Consider the following 22,517-nt stretch of genomic DNA (forward strand, 5'->3'; position numbering starts at 1 on the left):
CCCTTCCACTGGCACGTCTTTAAAATGTGACTAATTATCTGTGTGTCTGTAAACATGTGTTAGTGTATACTGCAACATTAACTTTAGCCATCAAATTTAGAGCCTGTGTTCTCTATACAGGCAACGTACTGCCCGCTTCCAGAGGTTGATCAGAGCAGTCTGGATGCTCTGCTGAATGTGTAGGGAGGTATGTTAGGTTCTTAATTCAGCCACTTATTTATCACTTGAAGACATGAAGTGGCTACTCCAGAGAGCAGCCAAACATAAAATTTTGTTTGGTTATAGTTAACAGGCCAATTTTACTGTAGTGTTTGTAGTATATCTTACAAATTTTCTAGAGATGCTAAAAGTATTGCAAAGAAACTATCAACTTATCAGTCAAAACTGGAACACTTCACAGGGCAACAACTTGTGTGTGTGCATGTACATAAGCTGATAATACACTCTTTCTGACAGTGCTTCATTTACACTTCAGCTTACTGACTGAATCTGACAGCGCTGATCTGGATCAGACACCTTCTCTTTCTTTGCACAGATAGCCATATCTGAGCCAAGTAGTTGTCTCCTCCTAATACCATGCATAAAGACATGCTGCTACAGGCCTTCCGTGATGCATCTGATGATGCATAGAAGCTATAGAGTCTTATCAAGCCACAGCCTGTCTTCCTTATGTAGTGGATTGCTTAGGGTAAAACACAGGTGACTACACAGATGTTACAAACCAAAGAAAGCATGGGATAAGGTGTCAGCAGCAGGCTGTTGCTGTCATACCGGTTACTTTGGACCTGAGGCAAAGAGACACACCTTTTATCAGATTTTAAGTGCATGGTTCATCCTGCCTAACTGTAAATATCTATATGTGTACCTCCAGTAATCCACACAGAAAGAGAACTGAGTGGAAGGGTTTCTATGCTTTGCCATAAATTGATATGGAAGCTGCAAAATAGCTGTAGCCTAAATTACATTGTGAGGCATGGATTCTCTCTCACCTTTGCTGATGAATGTCCCAATATGCCAAATCATCATAGCTTTCTGTGAAAAGGGAAATTCAGCCAGGGTGGAAAAGGTGTATTTGCTCATTGCTCTGAAGTAGCTAAGCCTTTTCAGGGATTTGCTAGCTAAATACAATTTGAACACACTTTTCATAAATATATTTCATTCTTTAAGCTGAATGAATGTGCAGGTTGATTATTTTTCCCTTGGATTTGCTTTTATTTTCCAAAACACCTTGTTAGTCCCAAGGTGGGAGCAACACCTTCTGAAAGTGGCCTTTAACATCTGAAAGTACATTAAGAAGAAACTAGTGTTCTGTAAAATCAGAATAACCTTCAGCTAAGTGTATGGGGATCAAATATTTCATTATTTCTGTTTGCAACTATATTTTTGCTTGTAGCTCTTTAAGGAATAGCTTTTTATTAGGAAATAGATGAGATTTTTCAGCATTTGTACACAGTTGATTGTTGTAAAATTATGACTCACTAGTGGGGAATAACAGGCTCTTGACACCTCCTATGATACACAGAGGGATGAAGTATGTAATAATTTACCCCAGGAACAGGGAGTAGCCCCCTAGCTCTTGCACCATTAGTCAAATTTCTCACTTGGAATAATTATTTGAAAAGTTTGAAAGATGTTTTCAATGTCAAATTTATGCATGTGTCACTTAAAGCGTGAATTAGTTTTTAGTAGCATAAAAGCCCTAAAAGAAAGCATAAAAGCTCTTCAGAAGTAATTAATTTTGTAAAATTAATAAAATTGAATATATAATTTTTTAATTAATTACCCCTCCTTTGGACTTGGACTAATTTTATTAACAGTTTTTCTTCAGCATTGACAAATATGACTCATTATCTTAAATTCTCTAATTAGACTTTTTTCTTTAACAAAGACATATTTTATGTACAATTTTAGTATTTCAGTGTAATATTCCGGACTTTTAAAGAAATACAATTTATTGAAGTGGGACATGTGCTCCCAAAACTCATGGTCACATAAAATGCAAGCTTGAAGAATGGTCTTGATGATACTATGTAACTACAAAGGTTATCTAATAAACATGCAGTAAACTGACCTTATATAATACTAGTAAGAGGATATATGTGTTTATGGAACAAACTGTAAAACAAATACGTAATAACAATTGATTTATGTTAAAGCAGTGAATTCTGTGGTGTATCTGTTTATGTGTCTATGTTTAAATGGCTGGAAAATACACAGTTGCTTTAAGTGTCATTTAACTATTTAAAGTGTAGTAACAGCAGGTGTTCAAAATGAATAAGCAGAATTTTTTTGTGATCTCTGAATCATTGTATATGTGGAGTTCACATCATGAAGCCTGTAAATGTATTTCATAATTTTTCATTAACTGTAAACAATTTGAAGGTGTCATGCAAGGAAACCAAAGTCACCTAGGCCAGTTGATGGATATTAGACATCTTCTACAAAGCCATAAAGCCAAATGAAAAAGTGTCATGACATCAGGCATCATATCCTCAAAGAACTGCTACCTCAAATTATTTTTTTTCTCCCTTTAAAAAGGCAGACAAAAGCATTTTACTTTTTATGTCAAATTGTGAATCATTCTATCACAATTTTAAAAATCCTATTTGTAATGTTCAAATTATTTTTGTTCACTAACAGCTTGTCATGGAATCATCACTTGTGTTGCACTGGTAGTACTAGGATGGGATATTTGAGATATGTAGCAAAATGTTTTTAATATGAAAAAATAACAGAGCAATTTCCATCTTGTAGGGAAAGCCATACTGACCAGCTTGGCAGCCAAGCATCAGTCCCTTTCTGGGGCTGAAAAGTTTTTTTTGCCACTGCCTGTGTGCTCAGCTCACTAGGACTGAATGAGCCGAGTTGTCCAAGATGCTCTGGTTCTGGATGTCAGCAATGGAACTAAGCATTTATCAATACTCGCTGTTTAGAAAGACCTGTTTTCAGCTGAGTTCCTGAGAAGTAAATCTTCATACTCTGTCCCTAAATGAGTGAAAATGGAGACTAGCCCTGCTCTCAACTATCTCACACCCTCATACTAAATTCAGACTCCACTTCCAGTGGGTGTGGAAAGACGGACAGAATTACATTAATTGGAACAATATTGTGGCCCTGCCTTGAAAACCATTTTAAAACAAATAGGGAATTTATTCATCTTTCCTGTGTATGTCAAGCAGGAGATTAAAGATAAATGGAATACAGAAATACATAATATATGGGAATAGAAAGAGAGCTTAATGATGGGAAGAGGGACACAGTTGCTGCATGTGGCAGAATGGAAGAGGAGTACAGTCACCACAGGATGGTACATAAGTAGATAATTAGGGAAATCAGAGGGGGTAAACATGCATTTTGACTACAGCTGAGAAGTGACGGAGGAAGAACAGAAAATGGAAGCAAAGGAATCAAATGTAGAAGTAGATAGGAAAAAATGAGAACTAGCAGAGCTGAGAGGAGTGATGAGTTTGTGAGAAGAAAAGGAATAGAAGAAAACACTTTTCTGTCAGAAGTGGGAATATGCACAGCTCCCTGAGATAGTCCACAAAAGTAGTAAAGCCTTAGTAAATGCTAAACAGTTGGCAAAACACTGAAAGCTGCTATGGATCAGCTGTTATATATGAGCAGAAAAAGTCCTATACAAGAAGAGTGGTCATTCACTTTATATCAGTTACAGGATTTTCTTCCATGTATCTGACATTGGTTCTGGCAAACAGAATACTTGAAGAGCTAGAGCCCTCATCCGATCTGCTGTTGCATGTCCTACATTCCTAAGGAAAAAATCAAGAGAAATAAAGTGTACCACACTGTTTTTAAAAGCAACCTTCAATTTTTCAGACAGATCTACAGACGAGGTATATTTATCCATTTACGTTGTCTCACATACATGCCTATCATTCTTAAGCATTCTTCTATTTTTTATTTATTAAAAATAATGTAATGACCTAGAAGCTCCAAGAGAAAAAGGACTTTGTGGATACTAGTAAAGGGTCTCTTGGCATTTCTGGGCATTGTTTAGTTTGTACTTGTGACAATGTATCATCTGTTAACACTTTCCCTAATCATAAAGTCCCTGCCTTGGTGATAAATTTGGAAAATTATCAAGTCAGGCTTAAAACACATCTCTCCCATTTAAGCTAAGTTTTTAAGAGAAACTATTATATCTGTCAAAAGTAATCCAAAAAATACCTGAATTAGTTGTGTGGCCTCTTGCAGCGCTGATATGCTAAAAACTGGGCTTATACTCAAGACGTTGGTGCATAGAGAAGTTAGATACAAGGAAGTGTTTTTTCAGATCATCCTCTCTGATTTTTGGAAGGTTTAATGTCCTGTTATACTTTGTGATGCTGCTTGTCTTGGACCTTGTCTTTATTTGACTTTTTTTTTTTGGACAATGCTGCTTTTGGGTCTGTTTTTTGTGAGCTGCTGAGTACCTTCACCTCATTTTGGCATCAGTAAAAACAAAATGATTTCACTTCAATTCCTACAAAAACTGCAATGGTCAGTTTTACAGACATGAAGCACTGAGTAGAATTTTCACAGGATGCTGGAAATCTTTGTAGAAGTCACTTACAGAAAATATCCCTTCAGTAGGACAGAAAATTATACATGTCTAGGAAGAGGCAGCTTTTTCTACATGCGGAATACATGCAGAATATAATGATGTCAAATCATATTTTTTAATATTCATAATGCTATAACTACTCCTAAGTCTCATCCCTGTGTCCTTCATTCCAAGAGGAAGAGGAAATTACTGCTCAGATATACTCAGAAAGAGCTCCTGGGCTGCTTTAGTGTTGTTTATTTTTCATCTTGGGAAGTAATTTTTTTAATCAGACTAATCAAATACCATTCATCATCTGGAATAACACAACCATCAGTTCCATATATGCATTATATTGCTCAGAGATACTCAGACCTATCTGAGCTTCTGAAATCTTTATATTGTCCTTCATAGATTTTTTTAGTCATTGTGTAAAATGTAGCAATACTGAGGGTGCTGGTCTGAAAAAGCGTTGCCCAGAAAAAACATGTCAGCTGTTGTTAATTAATTGTATTTGTTCAAATTTCTGCCATGCTGTTAAGTGCAGGTAAAAGTCTCTGGAACTTCCTTGCCTTTAATTGTGCCAGCAGGTCTCTCAAAGAAACATATTTATAGATTAAATTGCACGTTCTGAATAATATGCAGAATAAACAATATACTTGCCAGCAGAGAAAGACATGATCCAATATTTAAAGCAAACATTTCCATTTACATAAACCATTTCATTGCTAGCCTTGCAATATAAGATAGGCATTTTTTCCATTGCAATTTCAGAATTTGTATGCAATCTGGAACATCCAAGTTATCGTAGTGTCATTACTGTAGCAACAGAATGACTTGAAGCACAATTATTCTATGAACCAGATCCAAATGTTTTGTAAATTTCTAAAATTTAAGAAATTATAGAAAGTAGATTTCATAGGCAGTATGTACATTGCTTGGAGAATACTGGTATAAAAATAGTTGCTCAGGAATTCTTCATTGTTTCTAAGTGTATTTGAAGGAAAATGCTTTAAAATGTATTTTTTAAGTTCTTAATATTGAAAATGCTGGCTTTAATAAAATCTGTTAGCGATTTCACTTGTAAGATCGATATTGTTACTGAAGTCTGTAGCTTTCTGATGGACTTTTCAATCTTTTGTCTTGTAAAATCTCTTTGCAATGGTGTTCACATTTCAATTTAATAAAAGTTCTTGAATAAAATTCACAAATTCTAGCTTTCTTCATGAAATGTAACAATTCCAGTATATAATATATGAAAAGAAAAAGGAAAAGCCAGACATCCAGCACAGTCTGTAGGACGGGTTCCCACTGTTGTGCATGTGGAAGGCCCTGTGACAGAGGTGTTTAACCCGCTTTGCATGAACCAAGCAATTGAACCAGTTAACACAGATGGCTGACACACCAGGTCACAACTTTTATACTTATGCTTCTTTATGGCTCTTCGTGTTGATGAAAATTATCACTGAAATTCAGGGATTTCAAGTTAGCAAAAGTAAAGTTTGATTGAGAAAGTTTTAGTATTTGAGAGTCCTGAGGGATGTAAGCACTGCCCTGGTTAGTAGCAAGTACAAATCTCTGACCCATTGCAGCAAAATCAGGCAGTTTTCCTGCAAAACTGGGGCTGCCCCTCAGGGTAGGTGAAGTAAGTAGTCAGCCTTCTGCCTTAGGAACAGCAAGGGCAACAAAAATCATTGTGAAATATCTTTCACTGGCAATTGTGCCTACTTACAGTGTATGCCAATTACCATTCTAGGGAACACCATCAAAAATCTTATTTCTTTTAGTATTATGAGGAACTGGAAGGTAACGGAGGAAGGCAACAGAGAGCTTCCCACTTTTCCCATCCTTGTAGGAGGTTGTGCTAGTACTCTTTACTGAGGAAGCAAAAACAAGGAAGAAATGAGTGACCAATTATCCCTCTCCTTATAACATCTTTCAATTTCTCCTTATCACCCAGCTGTATTTAAAGATAACACATCCTCCTGTTTTTTTTTCCCTGATGTGACTTTGTTCTGCTGGTCTGCCTCATGCCCGTTTGTTGCAAAATGAGTGGTTAGGTCGCTTAAAGAATCACCGTCAAAGATATTTGTAAAAGTGATTTTAATAGAAATTTATAAAAGTGTGGTTTAACAAAGTTCGATGGCAAGGTTCACTCTATTACTCACTAAATGAATGGAAGAGAGAGAGAGAGAGAGAGAAGGGAAAATTGAGATAGAAGGAAATACAAGGGGGGTAAAGGAGGCCCTCCTGTTGAGCCACGAGGTTCAGAGGGCCCCCTTGCTTTCTAAACTCCTTCTCAGAGAGGAGCCTAGGTGCAGCTGGATCCAGTCCTAGTCTCAGGCTTGGTCAACGGTTTATGGCTAAGGATTACATATGTTTAGCAGCAGTTTAAGGTTTGTTCTCCCTAAGAAGAGAATCACAGGAATTTAACAGTAATTAATCACTAGCGTCTACAAAGTGATTAAATAGGGTTCACTACAATATTTGTATCGATACACACACAACAGGCCTAATAAAGGTACCTCGTAATTTATCGCAAATTTAGTGAAATACACGCAATATGCATATATATAAAGGTACCTGGTAAAAATTCCCCTTGAGTTCAGTGAAATACTCGCTTCAAACGATGGTCTCAATCGATCCTCAAGGGAGATCAGCCCAGGTCCTGTTGCCAGGCCTCCATACGCAAACTTGAGAGCTCGCAGCTCTGAGAGGCGTCCCGCTCCGAGGGAGATACTGGCACAGCCTGCCCGGAGAGCTCGAAGGCTCTCCCGTGGTACCGCGGTTTGTAGGGCTGTGCGATGATTGACTTCGTCAGTGAATTTCAATTCTGGCCACAGCTCCGGTCAGTAATCGCTGAGTTCTCATCAATCTCAGCAAGGCAGGTACGATCCTCCCGTACCGATCCGCCCGAGTTACGATCCCCAGCGACACGTTCCCGTGCTGTCAGGGGGTGACTGATGAGATCAAGGCACTATGGTTCCCCAGCTCAGCCATGCAAGCGTGCCCGGTGCGGCCAAGGGGTGCCTAACCGCCAGACTCGTGGCTCAAAGGCCAAGCCTTGACAGGAGCCCCTGTCACCATAAGGCATCCAGAGGAGGGGGGGGGGGATGCACCACCACAGCGTCGCTGCCTTGGCCAAGCGCACGCCACCACGCTCAACCTTGAGCGCGCTCTCCAGCGCTGCTGCGCGCGGGTGGCCAGCGCTCGCACACCTTATCGCTGTTCCGTGAGGACAAAACGCTCCCTCACAGCCACTTTTTTAATTAACGCACAGAAAACGACTCAAGATGGGACAGAACTGGATTACGCCGAGTTACGCTGCCCGCCCTAAGATAACGGCAATCGCTCTTCGGCGCCGCCGCCGCCAAGAGGCCGCGGTAACGGCCGGGGCCGCCGGCACGTGCGGGCGGGCCCCGAGGAGGCGGGGCGAGGGGCGGGGCCGCGCGCCCTCCGCCCGGGGCTGCACTGCTGCCGGCCGACATGGCGGGGGGGCGCCGGCCGCTGCTGTTGGGGCTGGGCAGCGGTAAGGGACCGGCGCGGGAGAGGGAGGCGGCTCGGGTGGGCCGGAGCCGGGCGGAGCAGCCGCCCGAGTCCCGGCCGGACGGGGCAGCCGCCGTTCTCCGGGCGGGCGCTCCCCCGGGCCCGTGAGGGGCTGAGGTGGCGCTTCCCGCGCTGGCGGCTCGCTCCGCCGGGGTCTGCTGGCGCCCGGAGCCCCCGCAGGCCCGGGCTGGCCGGGGGGGCGGGGGCGGCCGGGGGGCCCCCGTGTCTCCCTGAAAGCCCGCTCTGATGGGGATTTTTGGTGGCAGCACCATGTTTGTACGTGGCGGGGAAAGAAGCCCTTCAGTGTAGCTGCAGGTCCCTTTGGAAGAGGTCCAAAGGCAGAACTTCTCTGACTTACGGTTTTTAATTAATATTTTTGAGACTGGGCTCTTGTAGGTGATGAATTCATTAGTGCAGTAAGTGGTTGTAAGGGAAGTGACCGTGTATGTAATTTATTTCAGGAAACGCTATTCTTCATTTGTTTTAATGCATTTTAGAAAGTGTTTAAAACCTTAGACATTTAAAAATAAGTGTGCTATTCTCAGCAGATAATGTTAGGGTTGCAGAAAGAGAAGGTGTTCAAATGATGACTTTTTCTGATACCTGCTTAATTACACTTCCAGTTAAATGAAAGGTAGGACAGCGTGGTGGCTTTAGGATTTTGGAAAGAGGACAGAAGATGGCAGCGAGAGCTGTCGGGGCCCTGAGCAGGCCCCCGCCATGCCCGCTCGCCCTGTGCCAGCTCAGCCTGAGCCCGCGGTCCCTGCCTCAGCTCTGCCGTGGGTATGGCCTTGACACCAGTCCAGCCTCTGGCCCTCTCTCCGGGATGGACCTTGGACCTGTGCTGTATAGCCTTGTCTCCAGCCCTGTCTCTGGCCCCATCTACTGCTGCTCCTGACTGGAATCTGGGCGGACCCTGGGCCTGATTTGTCTGCTCCACTTGTGTGGGGCACTGTCAGCGGGCTCTGCTTTGCCCACCTTCTTCAGGTCTGTTGGGACTCTACCCTGCTCCCTGAGAGCACCGTCTGTGCTGTGGTCACCCTGGGCTCCTGGCTGATGCACTTGTACAGGATTCCTGCTTTTGCTGTTCCAGATAAGAATTTGTATTAGAAACTGATTTTTTTGTTTTTTAAAGTCTTTTTCTGTCAAAATAAAAGTCCATGTGAAACTGAAAGCTGAGTCTTAGCAGATAAGAGAGAAGCGCTTTTTTTTTAATTGACATATATTTTGCCTTTACAAAAATATGTTAGTTAATTATTTTTTCCCCCCAGGAAAGTCTTCAGAGAAAAAGAAAAAACACACCACCTTGCTTTGACCATAGTTTGTGTGGTCGGTGAACAAGCTTATTGAGAAACTCTTTCAGATGTGCACTTTGATAAGTGTTTGATAATTCTCTTACTATTTTGTAGTTGCCTTTAGGCAGCGGAAATGGAAAAGCTCTGTCTCCACACAAGCAAAAATGCCTCCTTGTGATTTTGTACCTGAAAAATACAAAGTAAGTCATACATGTTACAATGAATTTAAGTAAGACTGCATTACTAGATCTGAGTGATAGGCTCATCTGCTGTAGTCAGTGCATTAAATATGATTATAAAATTTGCTTGTTTGGGCAAGAACCAATTATGTTACAACAAGGGTATAGCCTATAGATATACCTGTGTGACGATTCTATAACTTATGGCTAAATTGTTGATTTGAAAAACAAATCAAGATTTGAAGGAGGAGATAAGTGTAGAACAGCAGTCTTATTTCAAAAGCTAAGTTTCAGAGGTTTGTAGAACCCTCTGTGTGCCAGAATTTGTTAAAAACTTAGTTCTGTGAACAACTGTAGACAGCTGTGTCATTTATGTGGTCTACTACAGCTCCATTAGTCTGGAGCTTTAGAAAGCATAAACAAATACTGACTTTTTTATTCCACTCAGTCCTATCCGTATGAACATATGCAGAAGATTCGTGAACAAAATATTTCTCCTTCACTGCGAACGTACTACAAGAAGCCATTGTTGCTGCATCAAGGACATATGCAGTGGTTGTTTGATTATGAAGGACGAAGATACCTTGATCTCTTTGCTGGAATTGTCACTGTCAGTGTTGGTCACTGTCACCCGTAAGTTTGTTACTGTTTGATTTATACTATAAATTACAGGAAGAGATACCTATGTTGGTTTTGTTCTTTGTTAATTTGTGGCACTGTGAGCCTAAAACCAGAATGTAATTCACTAAATGGTCATGTATGTCTCATTTTAAGGTCAATTTCCACTACATTTTGAATAATTCATTAGTTTTGTCTATTTGTTCATCCCTCTGGCAAATGGAGCAGTGTCTGCATTTTCAGAATTAGTAACAGGTAGGTGTGTGCATGTACGTGTGCATGTGTGTGTTGAATTGAGTCCCTTTGTTTCTTCTTGTGCTACATGCAGGAAGGTAACTATGACTGCCCAGAAACAGCTTGCTCGCCTGTGGCATACCACTAATATCTACATGCACCCCTCAATCCAAGAGTATGCTGAAAAGCTAACTTCTCTTCTTCCAAATCCACTTAAGGTACTTTGCTTCTGACAGGAGCAGGGGCTGGTAAAGGGGGTGTCTGTTTATAAGAAATATTTAATATAAAAATATTTATTAAATAAATGAGAGACATGATATCTGTGGAGAGAAGACATCTGCGGGGACTACAGACTGTCAGATAAAGAGAGCGTGGTGGCCTTCAAGGCCTTTTCTTTAGACTGAGATGTAGACAAGCGTAATATCCCAAGCTCCTCTTCTGTTTGTTCTCTCCTTCCAGTTGTCACTGTGAAGGGGCATTGCCAGCTTAAAAAATTACTGAAGGAACTAAGATGTTAACTATTGTTACATGTAGCCAGCCTTAATTTGCTTGATCTTATGAAAATTAACAGTTAAAAGTGTTTGGCAGTACTTTGTGTAGTGAGGTTTACTGACGTTTAAATAATTAAACCACATAAATCTCATGTTTCATATGCCCAGAAACGGTAAGAAAAATATTGTGTTTGCTTTCAGGTAAAATAAATTAGTCATAAAATGAAATTAGGTTAGCAGAAGAGTGTGAAGCTATCACAATCTTAAAAATGGAGAGTTAAAAAAAAAATTTAAAAATGTAATACATCTGCATAGTTTAAGCAGTCGAGAATCTCGGTCACTTTTGAAAACTAACAGCTGTGATACAAGAATTTGAGCTGTTTTCAAATCCCAGAACTCATATGCAGGATATCCCCTTAATTATCATTTTCTCCGAATGAGCAAGCTCTGCTTGCCTCTTCAGTTTCACAGTTGTGTCTGTTTATGTCACTTCTAGTAGCCAACATGTAGGGACACCGTACAGCCCTTTTTACCTGTGTGAAGGTTATTTCTGTTCAGTCAATCATGCTCACTTTCACCCAGACACTTTCATTTTTCTTTGAGTCACTGTTCCATCTTAGGAAGACCTGAAAACTCCAACTCTTGAAGATTTTCTGTACGCTCCCTGAGTAGATCAGCTTGATCTTAGTTCTCATCTGTAGTGTATGGGCAACATTAAGTTTATTATGGTGGAGTCACCTCATGGTAGTGATAGGTTATGGCTCATAATCTTACTAAGTGACATGGTCTGATGCTGAACAAGAAGGTGGTGGTTGTGTGCTGTACTGATCCTAAGCGTTCTCTCGTAGGTGGTTTATCTAACCAACAGCGGGTCAGAAGCCAATGATTTGGCTATGTTCATGGCAAGGCTATATACTCGTAACTTTGACATCATCTCTTTCAGGTAATGGTGATAGATCTTCATAAAACTCATTTATGTGTGTGATCAGTCTCTATATGCCTAAACGAAGAAATAATAGAGAACTCTTCAAGCCCAGATCTGCTGAGTAGAACGCTATAAACTTATTTTATTTGACAAAGAGGACTAAAACAGGAGTTGAAGATTTGATAGAGTCTAGGACTAGTTTGCATACAAAACACAACCTGCAATTTTTGCTTTCATTACTTAGAAAAGGGTGTAGTGTCTGGTTCAGGGTCTGCTTTGGTGGATCTTCATTCAGGGCCAGAGCAGGCTTCAGCAATTAATACTTTATTCCTTCATTCCACCCCTGCAGTGCCCCTTTGTGAGGGTGCAAAGGTACTTCTGGAATAGCAGTGCAGTGAACCGCAGCAGGGAACTGCTCTGGCTGAAACGTAACCTGGTGGAAGGATTTTTTGTTTCGTTTGTTTTGCTGCCTTATTTTTCTGCCAGATACCTGAACCATAGTTCACTGCACAGGTACACAAACAACTCTTCTGGCTTAACGGCAGTGGTGGTGCAGGGGTGACTGCTATGTAAGCACAGTGCAAGCAGTTCTTCTCTTTACTGTGCATCCCAGGCGGCCTCAAATATTAGAATAAAAGGCCTTGTTATGAAGAGCTGTATTTTTCTGTTATTCTGTTCAGCAGAACATTGGGTACCCACCTAGCTTGTATATTCTTATTAATGAACTTTTGATTTGTGTATAAAACTGCAGCAAACCACCATGTAGTTTAATGATTGGCACCATCTGTTGGAGAGAGCAGCAGTTCCCAAATTCAAAGAACAGAGGCGTTTGCTCTGTGGGGCTCAGGTGCTACAGGAGAACTCGTGAAGCACTGTCTGAATTACTGTTGATTCCAGTCATTGTTCTCTTCTTGCAAACATTACCTCACAATTTTAACATTTGAAATTTCAGGAAGCCAATGCAGATGGGCAGTCATGGATCTTCCAAAACCAGAGCAAACAATGGCAGTGGGAATCTTCTCGTTTTGAATGTAACAATGCATGTTTTCCCCAATAATTTGTAGCTCAGAAGCATGCCTTCTCAGAACTAATGTTGCCTCAGTCTCTTCTTGGAAATGAGTGACATTCATGTGCTTTGTTTGTTTGCACAGAGGAGCATACCATGGAGGCAGCCCTTACACGCTGGGACTGACATCTATTGGTCTTTATAAGCATGGTGTTGCCAACGGCTTTGGCTGTTCAACAGTGAGTTTTTTGGGGTTTTTTTAAATAATCTGAGTAACTAACAGTTTATTTGCATGTTTCAACAACTAGTACGTTTTCTATCCTCAAAAAGTGCTTTATGGTCACTAACTAAACTGCAGTGTAGCTGTTCCTGCTGTGTAAGCACAAGAAGAGCCAGAGCCCCCTTTCCTTCTCCGTGTAGTTACTTATGCTAACTTGGAGTCAGGACAGCCGTAACACGAGTGGTCATGATTTACAGTACTTTAGTCGTGCTTGGTGCTTGCATGCGAGTCTATGTAAGGTGCAAAATAATGATAATAATAATAATAACCCCTTTTCTCAAGTTTGTTTTGGCAAATCTGTGCAAAGCTATTTTCAGCTGGTCTGGAGTAGATCCTGCCTTGGAATGAAAAAAAACAGTGTCCTCATCTCAGCAAGACAGGAGACATAACTGTTCAGGAGATCCATTGAAGATAAATGGCAGTACCTTATCTCCCTGCCCTTGAGCAGGTGGAAATGACTTTGTCTGCTAGAAACTGTCATTGGCTACTCTGATGTGTACTGGTGATAGCCAGTGCTGTGGCTGAGCTATAGGAAGACTCCTTTATACCAGCCTCCTAACCTGGCTCAGTATATGAGTTGCCTGACGTCACGTGGTGTTTCATCAGCAATCAGGATGAGAAAGTTGGAGTTCCCAACATCCAGCCTGTAATTACTCTACTAGATCTGCCTGCCTTCCTGTATTTTGCAGATTTTTATCATACTTTGGATTATTGAAGTACTACCAGCAACTCTAAAAATGTTGCTACTAGTCTTAGATCACCAAAACTGCTGACTAACTTAAAGAACAAAATGAAGGAAGTCATTACTTGAGTGACTATTGCTGGAATAGTCTAAACTTGTTGTTTCCAAAACTTCTGTCTCTGTTCTGCCATTCCTTGAGCGGTAAGTTTGGTATTATTCCACAAGTGTTCTTCAGACAAGTTACTTGAACTAGGTATGCCTTTTGACTCCAACAGACTTTTTTTAGGGTTTTTTTCATTAGTCATCCCTCGGTATGATCAAAACATCTCTTAGAAAGGTGTTGTTAAATCTGTAGCTATTTCTCTTATGCTTGACAGACAATGTTACCAGATGTTTTTCGTGGTCCATGGGGAGGCAGCCATTGTAGAGATTCTCCAGTGCAAACTGTTCGAAAATGCAGCTGTTCAGAAGGTTGGTCAATGACAAAACGTATTTGGCTTTTAGATTAGAAATACTAGAGGGCTGTGGAAATAGGTTATATTTACCTCCTCAAGAGTGGTACACCTCTGGTTAGGATTTGCAAGGGCAACCAAAAAAAACATTGCAGAGAACCTCAGGCTTCTGCTTCCCACTGAGAAAAATTTTGGGCAGGTGGCACCTCATATTCTCAGATTTCTTCTTAAAATCCCAGCCTTTGTTTCCAGCATTTGTCATGATCAATTCTGGAAGCAGTGGAACTCTGTTTAGCACATCTGGAAGAAAAGAAATGTTGACTGGTGTTTCCTGCTGTTTCTGAAGTTTTGACAGCTCTCCAGCTTTTGTTTTGGAATAAGATGAATAGTAAGAACAACCTGAAGCCAGTGATAGGCAAGAAGTCTTACATGAGGCAAAACTTTATATATGCAGCACAATGTGAAAGCTCCTCTACTGCTTTCCTGTTAACAGCAATTACAGTAATTTTTTGCCACTGTTTCAACAGGCACTCTTTAGTATTGTAATTCACATGCAGACATAATAGAATGTTTTCTTTTTAGCTTTGCCCTCCCTAGTGAATGGGAGCATTAGCTATACTAATTGCTCTGTTCTTTATTTCAGTATAGACTGATATGCAGCTGTATTCTCCAGAATCCTCTCGTATCTGCACTAACCTAAGATTCCTCATGTCTTATGCTGACGTTTATTAACCCCTGAGAAAGTGTCTGCTTATTCCTCTGCTGATGTAGGTGATTCACAAACACTTTCTCTAGCCTACAGCTTACTGACATGTATAATGTGCAACATCTTATTGTCTGCGAGCTTTGCCTTGCTGTTTTGGAACTGTCATTCCTTAGACTATAAATGGTTTAAGAGAAAATAAGGGACTCCCTCATTTAATGTTTAACCTTTTATTGTGTATTTGAGAGGTGATATTTACCATGCAGTCAGATAATACTTGTTGCTTAGATGTGTAATTTCATGTTTTGAAGCTAGTTTTGTGTCTTTTTAAGTAAATTCCCTTAAAACTGTTTCCCCTGTAAACAGGTGTATGTCATGCAAACGACCAGTACATTGAACAGTTCAAAGATACTCTGAATACCTCGGTGCCAAAGACAATAGCTGGATTTATCGCTGAACCAATTCAAGTAGGTAGTTTGCCATTTCTCAGTTGTAGTGGCAAAAATAGTGTGAAACACTCAAATCTTATATTCTTTAGCTACATCCTAAACATGGACTTCTGACGATTGTTGTTATTTTTAAATGCCTTGAACACCTTAGATATTTGAAAGAATGGATGCACTGTCTTAAAATTGCACCTTTTGTCACTGATTTCAATAGAGCTAGAATTTTGCTTATAAAGTTAAATTAAACAGAGAATCATGATTAAACATACACAGTTCTTCCACATTTAAATAGCAAGTATGGAGCATGCTATTGTTTAGTTTCTAATACCTTCTTCCAAATTTCACATTGCTTTTCTCTTTACTGTTTCTGTAAACTTTAACTCAATCCCCCTTCCACCTCTTCCCAGCCATGTTGTCCGCTATATTTTTAGCAGCTGTCCAGCAAGCAGTGGCTGCAGGATTCGCTCTCTTGGTGCTTCACCCAGATTTCAGAACTGATGTATATTTGGTTCTTAAATAGGAAGCATGGAAAATGTATCCTGGGAACAGTAAAGGGAAGAAAAAAAAGTTAGGATTGTGACCACAGAGAAAACTGGAGCTGTTCTCTGTTTTTGCTCTCTTCTAAGCCTTAGAAGAAGGCTTAGTCTTAAGAAGTCATTGCAGTCCAGGTGTAGAGTGGAATTTTGGATTCAAATGAAAACTGACAAGGTGAAAAGAAATTGAGGAAATGGTGTTTTAAACAAATTAACCAAAGAAGGGACATGAATTCTCTGGTTAACTTTGTCATCAAACACAGTTTCTGGGTTTCTTGTTGTGTAGGTTTTCAAGCTACTTGATTTGGCAGGTTATCTTTAACCAATTCTGTCTTACAGTGATCCAATTTACAGTGTGGCCTCATAAACATTTATATGAGCACAACCGACGGAACAGCAAACTGCCCTGTGGAATGGGAATGAGTGACCTGAGCAGGAACTTTTTGAAGGAGTTTCACTGCTGGAGCCAGAAACTTGAGACAATAGTCTTGCTATTACCTGAGGGCTGCTGGTATTTTTTCTTATTGCAGGGTAGTCACACAGTAGAACTCCTGTTTCCTTGTCTGTTCCTGAAGACATTGTCTGTTTTGTCTTGGCAGGGTGTTAATGGAGCTGTTCAGTACCCAAGAAGTTTCTTAAAGGAAGCTTATCAGCTAGTACGGGAAAGAGGGGGCGTTTGTATTTCGGATGAAGTGAGTTTTTTTGAAATAAGAGCTCTAGATTTTGGGGTACCTCTGAAAGTCATCTTAAAAGAATCCAAGTGAAGGCAAACTGGAAGCCTGGAAATAATCTAAATGAAATGCTGTATGTTTCATAACATTAAGTTTAACGTCTTTCCAAACATAGGAGCCTCCCAGTTTTTACTGTCTTTGTTCTGCTATGTGGTATTCTGATTTTAGACCCAGGTAATGTTAGTAGCAGACTTCAGTTCTTACCTTTTGGGAGCAGTAAATTTACACAAATATGCAGCTAATAAATGCCAGCTGTGGTGTGAGGTTGCTCTTATGAGTGCTGTTGGCACACATAAACTCTAGAAGGGAGTTGGTTGCTGTACCTGTGCAAATACAATTTATAAATAGAATTTGCTTAGCTAAAGCTATTTCAAAATAGTAGCAAATGCTTCAAAATGACAGTGATTCATACCTCAAGCATTGCAGTAGTAGAAATCGGCAATCATGGGGTTGTGGTTTTGAAATGTGATAAGCAACTGCATTTCCTGTGCATTTTGAAATGGAAGCTGCAGCTTATTTGTGCATCTCACCATGCCTAAGATGTGGTGACATGTTATCTCTTTCATGTGCGAAAGAAAAACCCAATTACAAGAAATTTTGTGCAAAGCCATCTGAATAAGGATCCTAATACAAGTTGTCTCCAGATGTAGTTGCAGTTTAATGCAAATCAGTAACAACAGAAAGACACGAAAAAGAAACCATATTGTAAAATGTGAGAAAGTGATGGGGATTTCTCTGGATTTTTCTTTTGAAAGGTACAGACAGGATTTGGGCGGACAGGCAGCCATTTCTGGGGATTTCAAACACATGATGTAGTCCCTGATATTGTTACTTTGGCAAAAGGAATTGGTAATGGCTTTCCTATGGCAGCTGTTGTTACAACAAAAGGTATAAGTGTTCTGTTCTGCTAAGGATTAAAATAGAACATTTACAAAATATGCTATACAATAATTACTTACTGGAGAGATGTGTGTTCGAACAGCTGAGCTTTATTAATAATGTTCATCTCAATCTGTCTTTTGACAAATGAATTGGATTCTCCTTACTCACTTATTTCTCCAAGTGCTGTGCTATACCAGTGCGAAGCTTTATATAAATGGGGTTAGTTGTATAACTGAAGCAGGGATAACCTTGTGAGTCATTGGTAGAGCTGGTAATAGATCCTGGAAATCCTCAGTGAATTCACCGTTTTACTAACCAATGTACTGCGAGTATATAGGGCAGCATGTTAGCCAGCTATTTGATTGACACAAATGACTGGCTGAATCTAGTGAAGAAAATTTGTAGATGTCAGTTTAAGGGGACAACTGACAGCATATGTTAGAAGTGTGACTTTTTTTTAAAAGTTTGTTTTTAGCATCTGCTAGACACTGTAATTTTGGGAAATAGTCATATTTTGCACAGACTACTTGCAGGAAAAAAATAAAATCTTCCTATTGTGTTGTCCCCAGTAGAATCAGGGTTGAAGCACAGCAAATCTAACTTAACAGTTAAGTTAAAACAGATAAGTACTGTTACCAAACATAAGGCAACTGTAAGAGTAATCAATGTTGTTCTTTTTCTTTTAGAGATTGCAAGTTCCTTGGCTCAAAACCTTCACTTTAATACATTTGGAGGAAGCCCTTTGGCCTGCGTAGTTGGAGCTGCAGTTCTTGATGTAGGGAGAATGTTATATAAATTTATATATTCCACACTCTTTCTTGTAGCAAAAGATGAAAAATGTTTACGTTTATTCTTAGTGTAAAGTTATATGTGGGCAATTTTTTAAATAACTATATAAAATGCATAAACATATGCATGTATTATGCATACATGGCCAATGTGCCCTGTGTATAGGAAAAAGTAAATTCCTGGTTAGTTCCATTGCAAAATTTTCATCCCTCTAGCAAGAATAGGAGTCCTCTAATTATGTTTTCAAAATCGTCTTTGTCTCCTTTATGTTCTTAACTCATTAATAAAAATGTAGGAAACCACTTTCTCAAAAGCCTTAGCTAACTCTTTCACAGGACTATGCAAATCCTCAGCTAAACCAAATTTATGCTCTGGCACGCATGCTTAACAAAATTGTTTTAACTCCACAGCTTATACCTTATGCCTAAAGAGCCTTAACAATTAGATAGTTAAAAATATTTAAGGTCAGAATTCCTTTTGAAAAAAAAAGTCCCTCATGAAAAAGACAACAGAAAAATTTACAACATATTTCACTTATTATCCAGCAGAAAATCAGTCAGTAGGCAATAGGTTGCTATTTAATTTGTCTTGATCATGTACAGACCATTTTTCCTTTAATCTGACTTCATTACAGCAGACACTGTTTCTACTCATGTTACTTTCCTGAGTGTTTTGGGGTTTTTTTTAAGCTATTTTATAAGATGGCTGATCATATAAATAAAAATATTTTGAAAAAACAGTTTACAAATAAGAAAGTCTGAACCCATGTTTTGGGTTTTTTTGGCTCTGAAGTAACGTGGAGCCTGGATCTGAAATAAGTCCAAGGAGGTTGTCAGAGTCAGGAAGAATAAAATGGAGTTGAATGAAAAGAAAAAAAAAAAAAAGAAAAAAGAAAAGAAAAGGAGAAGTACCCACTTTAACTTCTGTAATTGTATTGTTTGTTTTTTCATGTGATTTTTCTTAATGCAAATGTTAAGTTCTTAAAACAGTTTGTGCGTGTCAGTGCTGATAGCTGGCTGCATGTCAGAACTTTGATTAAGGAGAGCAGAGTAAGGAACAAAAAAAAATTGTGATTAAAAAGCATGGTGTTGATGAATGTAATTAAAACATTCAAGTTGTTTCCTAAAAGGCTGCCTAGTACACATAGGTATGCCTTGTCAAATCATATTCTTCTCATGATACTGAAGAAAGAATTAAAATATTTCTGGTAAGATTTTGAAAATAATCCTGCTGGTCAGGTATTTTTCAGTTATGACTATATGTGAGCATGAATTACTGAATTATGTTTATGGAATAATAAGTAAAATGTGAAAAAATGCCAAAGCAACATCAAAATATTATGTTCAATTGTACTCTGATGCCATGAGAGGATTGTAAGAGAAGGAAAATGTAAGGACCATAGTAGTGAAGGAACATAGTCTGCATGGAAGTGAGATAAACATAATGTGTCATCAAGCTAAATGGGGATTAACCGACTGTATTGGAAGCTTTTCCTGCAAAACTGTCATTGTACATCATTTTAACCAGGCTATTGAAGAAGATGGTCTACAAAAAAATAGTGAGGATGTGGGAACATATATGCTACTGGAGTTGGCTAAACTACGGGATAAATATGAGATTGTTGGAGATGTCCGTGGCAAGGGACTTATGATTGGAGTAGAAATGGTGACAGATAAGGTTAGTGATTTACTTCATTACTTTCAGTTTACAGTGCCATTGAAAGTTTTGTCACGTTTTATTTCAGTTGAAATAATAGGAAGATTTTCTATTAAAAAATGGCTAGTGAAGTGAGAAAGCATTGCTCTGGCTAAAAATGAGCCAGAACATTCCAGCATTTCAGATATTTCACAAGCTTTGAGTAAACAGTGACTTGTGTACCTTAATTGCATAAACTCATCTTAGAAAGCAGATAATTTATGCATCTAATGTTTTCAGCCAGAGATGGGGGTGGGATTTATTGGGGAGACTGGAATATACATCTTTTTCATAGAACTGATTTAGAATATCTAAGTGAAGTTTAATGTTCACTTTCCTTAGCACAGTCGCCACCCTCTTCCAGCTGAAGAAATCAATCAGATCTGGGAGGACTGTAAAGACATGGGGGTTCTGATCGGCAGAGGAGGACTCTACAGTCAGGTACTGAGCCTCTTATAAAGCATAAAGCTCATTTTCTGTCCTTGTGAACTACATCCTGTTTCCCTCAAGCTAAATTAACTTTCGTTTAGTAAATAAACTAGAAAACCTATACTCTTAGGAACTAGCTCTGTTTAATTTTGCATAATTTACAAATTGGGCAGGAGCTGTTTGTTTCTTTTCAAGTATGCTGAACTAGCTCTAAGCTTGCAGTTTTCCTTTAGAGGGACAACCTTCCCTAGAAAAGCAATGTACTATAATGCGTGTAAATTAGAAGAAATCAGCAATATTCAGGTCTGCTAAGTCTTTGCTGCTGTTCATCACCTGACCCGTTGGCTTAGAACAAGTTTGGTTTTGCTAGTTCTTTCATTCTGGAGAGCTGGTAGCATTCCACCTGGATAGTAATTAAAAAAAAAAAAAAAGTCGTTAATAGCAAGTTCAGCAACGCAGCACAGAAGTCAGAATTGCATGTGAATGGGCATTGGCCCACACCAATTGGAGATGCAGCGTGCTGTACCCAGGGCACTGTGTCACCGGCTTCTCACAGCGTGCGAGTTAATAGCAGAGAGTTGCCGCGGGGCTCGTCAGGTCAGTGAAGCCCTCTGACATAGCTGAAGCAGCTTCTCTATGAGATAGATGAAGGTGGCTAAAATGAATAGGACACGGCGTCTGTCACCTCATTGGTTCTTCCACAAGTCACAGACTACTAGGCTGCAGCTCAGAGTGCAGCAGAATCTGATTCCGTCTCACAAGAGTGCTGTTTATCTGTGCGTTCATCTGTTTTATCACTTGGGTGCTGTGGGTGGGAACAACCATTATTCCACTCTTGCTGCATCCACTCTGATGCATCATACGATGACAGAAAACTTTAAACTAAAAGTTTAAGATTCTTATGGAAGTTAAATACTCTTGGAAACATTACAGTATAGATCAAACATTTGGATTTAAGAACCTAGGTTCTTGACAAGTTAAACTCTGCATATATCCCTTCCCAATCAACATGCATTCAAGCTATAGTACCCTAATTGAAAGTTAGCATTTAGTGATTTTTTGATAATGCATTCTCTTAGAAGCCTTCAAAAAAGCCTATAACATAACAGCAAATCAGCTGACACAATGCAAGAGGCTGCCACTTCCAATAGATATTACTTTTCCCTGTAGCAAAGCTGCCAGAAAGGAAAATACACCTACGTGTCTGTGCTTTCTTAGTACAAACCCATCTAAGCTTTTATACTCGCTCTGTCTGGAATAACAGAGCTGCAAACATGATCTACTCTAGTCAGGTCTCTTTTGGAGGCAGTTGCTTTGTCACAAGAGTGGAGTGGGGAGTTGGATGCAGTCAAGTCCAAAATTGCCCACTTCAGAGTTCGCATATCAGAAGCCTCAGTCCCTGCTCCGCTGTTCTCCTATAATATTATTTTTCACACTTTTGGTTAGATGTTTTTGGGCAGAAGGTGAGTGCTGACATAGATGGGCTGCTAGAAACTGTATTCTTTCCATACAATTTCAAGGATTTCTTTTTTCTTTTTTTTTTTTCTCTCAGACATTTAGAATTAAACCTCCTATGTGCATTACTAAAAAGGATGCAGACTTTGCCGTGGAAGTATTTCATTCTGCTTTACAGAGACACATGGAAAGAGCAGCTGCAAAATAGACTTGATTTGTTTCCTTACCTGAGACACACAGAAGCCCTGACACTTGCCACCCAGACTCTGCACTAATCTATGCTGGGTAAGAAAAATCAGTCTGAAGATCAAATACTTGTTCAGTATCATAAAAGCAGTCTGACAGATCCAGTTTAATAAAGAATACACTCTAATCTGTAGACATACAGCTCAGTTCTACAGTGGTGTCGTGTATTAGCTGCACGCTTATTCTAGCATTAGCATGAAAAACCCTGGTTGGATAAACTGAGTATCAGATGAAGAGGCAGACACACATTCATCATTCATCTATAAATGTCATAACAAAATTGGTAATTTTTAGAAAGAGTGACAGCAAATTAATAAAGTTGTTTTGGGGAAGTACATGCTGTTTGGACTTCGTAGC

At 39.6% G+C, this 22,517-nt stretch overlaps 1 protein-coding gene across 2 annotated transcripts; it reads left to right on the plus strand.

Annotated features, from left to right (window-relative positions):
- Positions 1-7,992: 7,992 nt before the first annotated feature.
- Positions 7,993-22,497, plus strand: AGXT2 (alanine--glyoxylate aminotransferase 2). 2 transcript variants are annotated; one of them, XM_087773270.1, is made up of 14 exons: positions 7,993-8,072; positions 9,499-9,584; positions 10,012-10,196; positions 10,510-10,633; positions 11,755-11,849; positions 12,983-13,076; positions 14,177-14,270; positions 15,321-15,421; positions 16,533-16,625; positions 17,420-17,552; positions 18,233-18,321; positions 19,863-20,012; positions 20,373-20,471; positions 22,012-22,497. In XM_087773270.1, the coding sequence occupies exons 1-14, from the start codon at positions 8,030-8,032 to the stop codon at positions 22,120-22,122; spliced, it is 1,497 nt and encodes a 498-aa protein (XP_087629396.1). In that variant the 5' UTR covers positions 7,993-8,029; the 3' UTR covers positions 22,123-22,497. The 2 variants fall into 2 exon arrangements, with proteins under 2 accessions (XP_087629396.1, XP_087629397.1); XM_087773271.1 differs by lacking the exons at positions 10,510-10,633; positions 11,755-11,849.
- Positions 22,498-22,517: the final 20 nt, after the last annotated feature.

Source organism: Nipponia nippon, unplaced genomic scaffold (genome assembly GCF_047370975.1).
Source record: "Nipponia nippon isolate SJK-2023a ecotype South Korea unplaced genomic scaffold, ASM4737097v1 scaffold_39, whole genome shotgun sequence".
NCBI classification, from domain to species: domain Eukaryota; kingdom Metazoa; phylum Chordata; class Aves; order Pelecaniformes; family Threskiornithidae; genus Nipponia; species Nipponia nippon.

Coding starts and splice junctions, on each gene's coding strand:
- AGXT2 (XM_087773270.1), top strand. CDS start 8,030: ATGGCGGGGGGGCGCCGGCCGCTGCTGTTGGGGCTGGGCAGCG. Junction 13,077..14,176: donor ACGGCTTTGGCTGTTCAACA/GTGAGTTTTTTG, acceptor TATGCTTGACAG/ACAATGTTACCAGATGTTTT. Junction 17,553..18,232: donor AGCTGTTGTTACAACAAAAG/GTATAAGTGTTC, acceptor TTTTTCTTTTAG/AGATTGCAAGTTCCTTGGCT.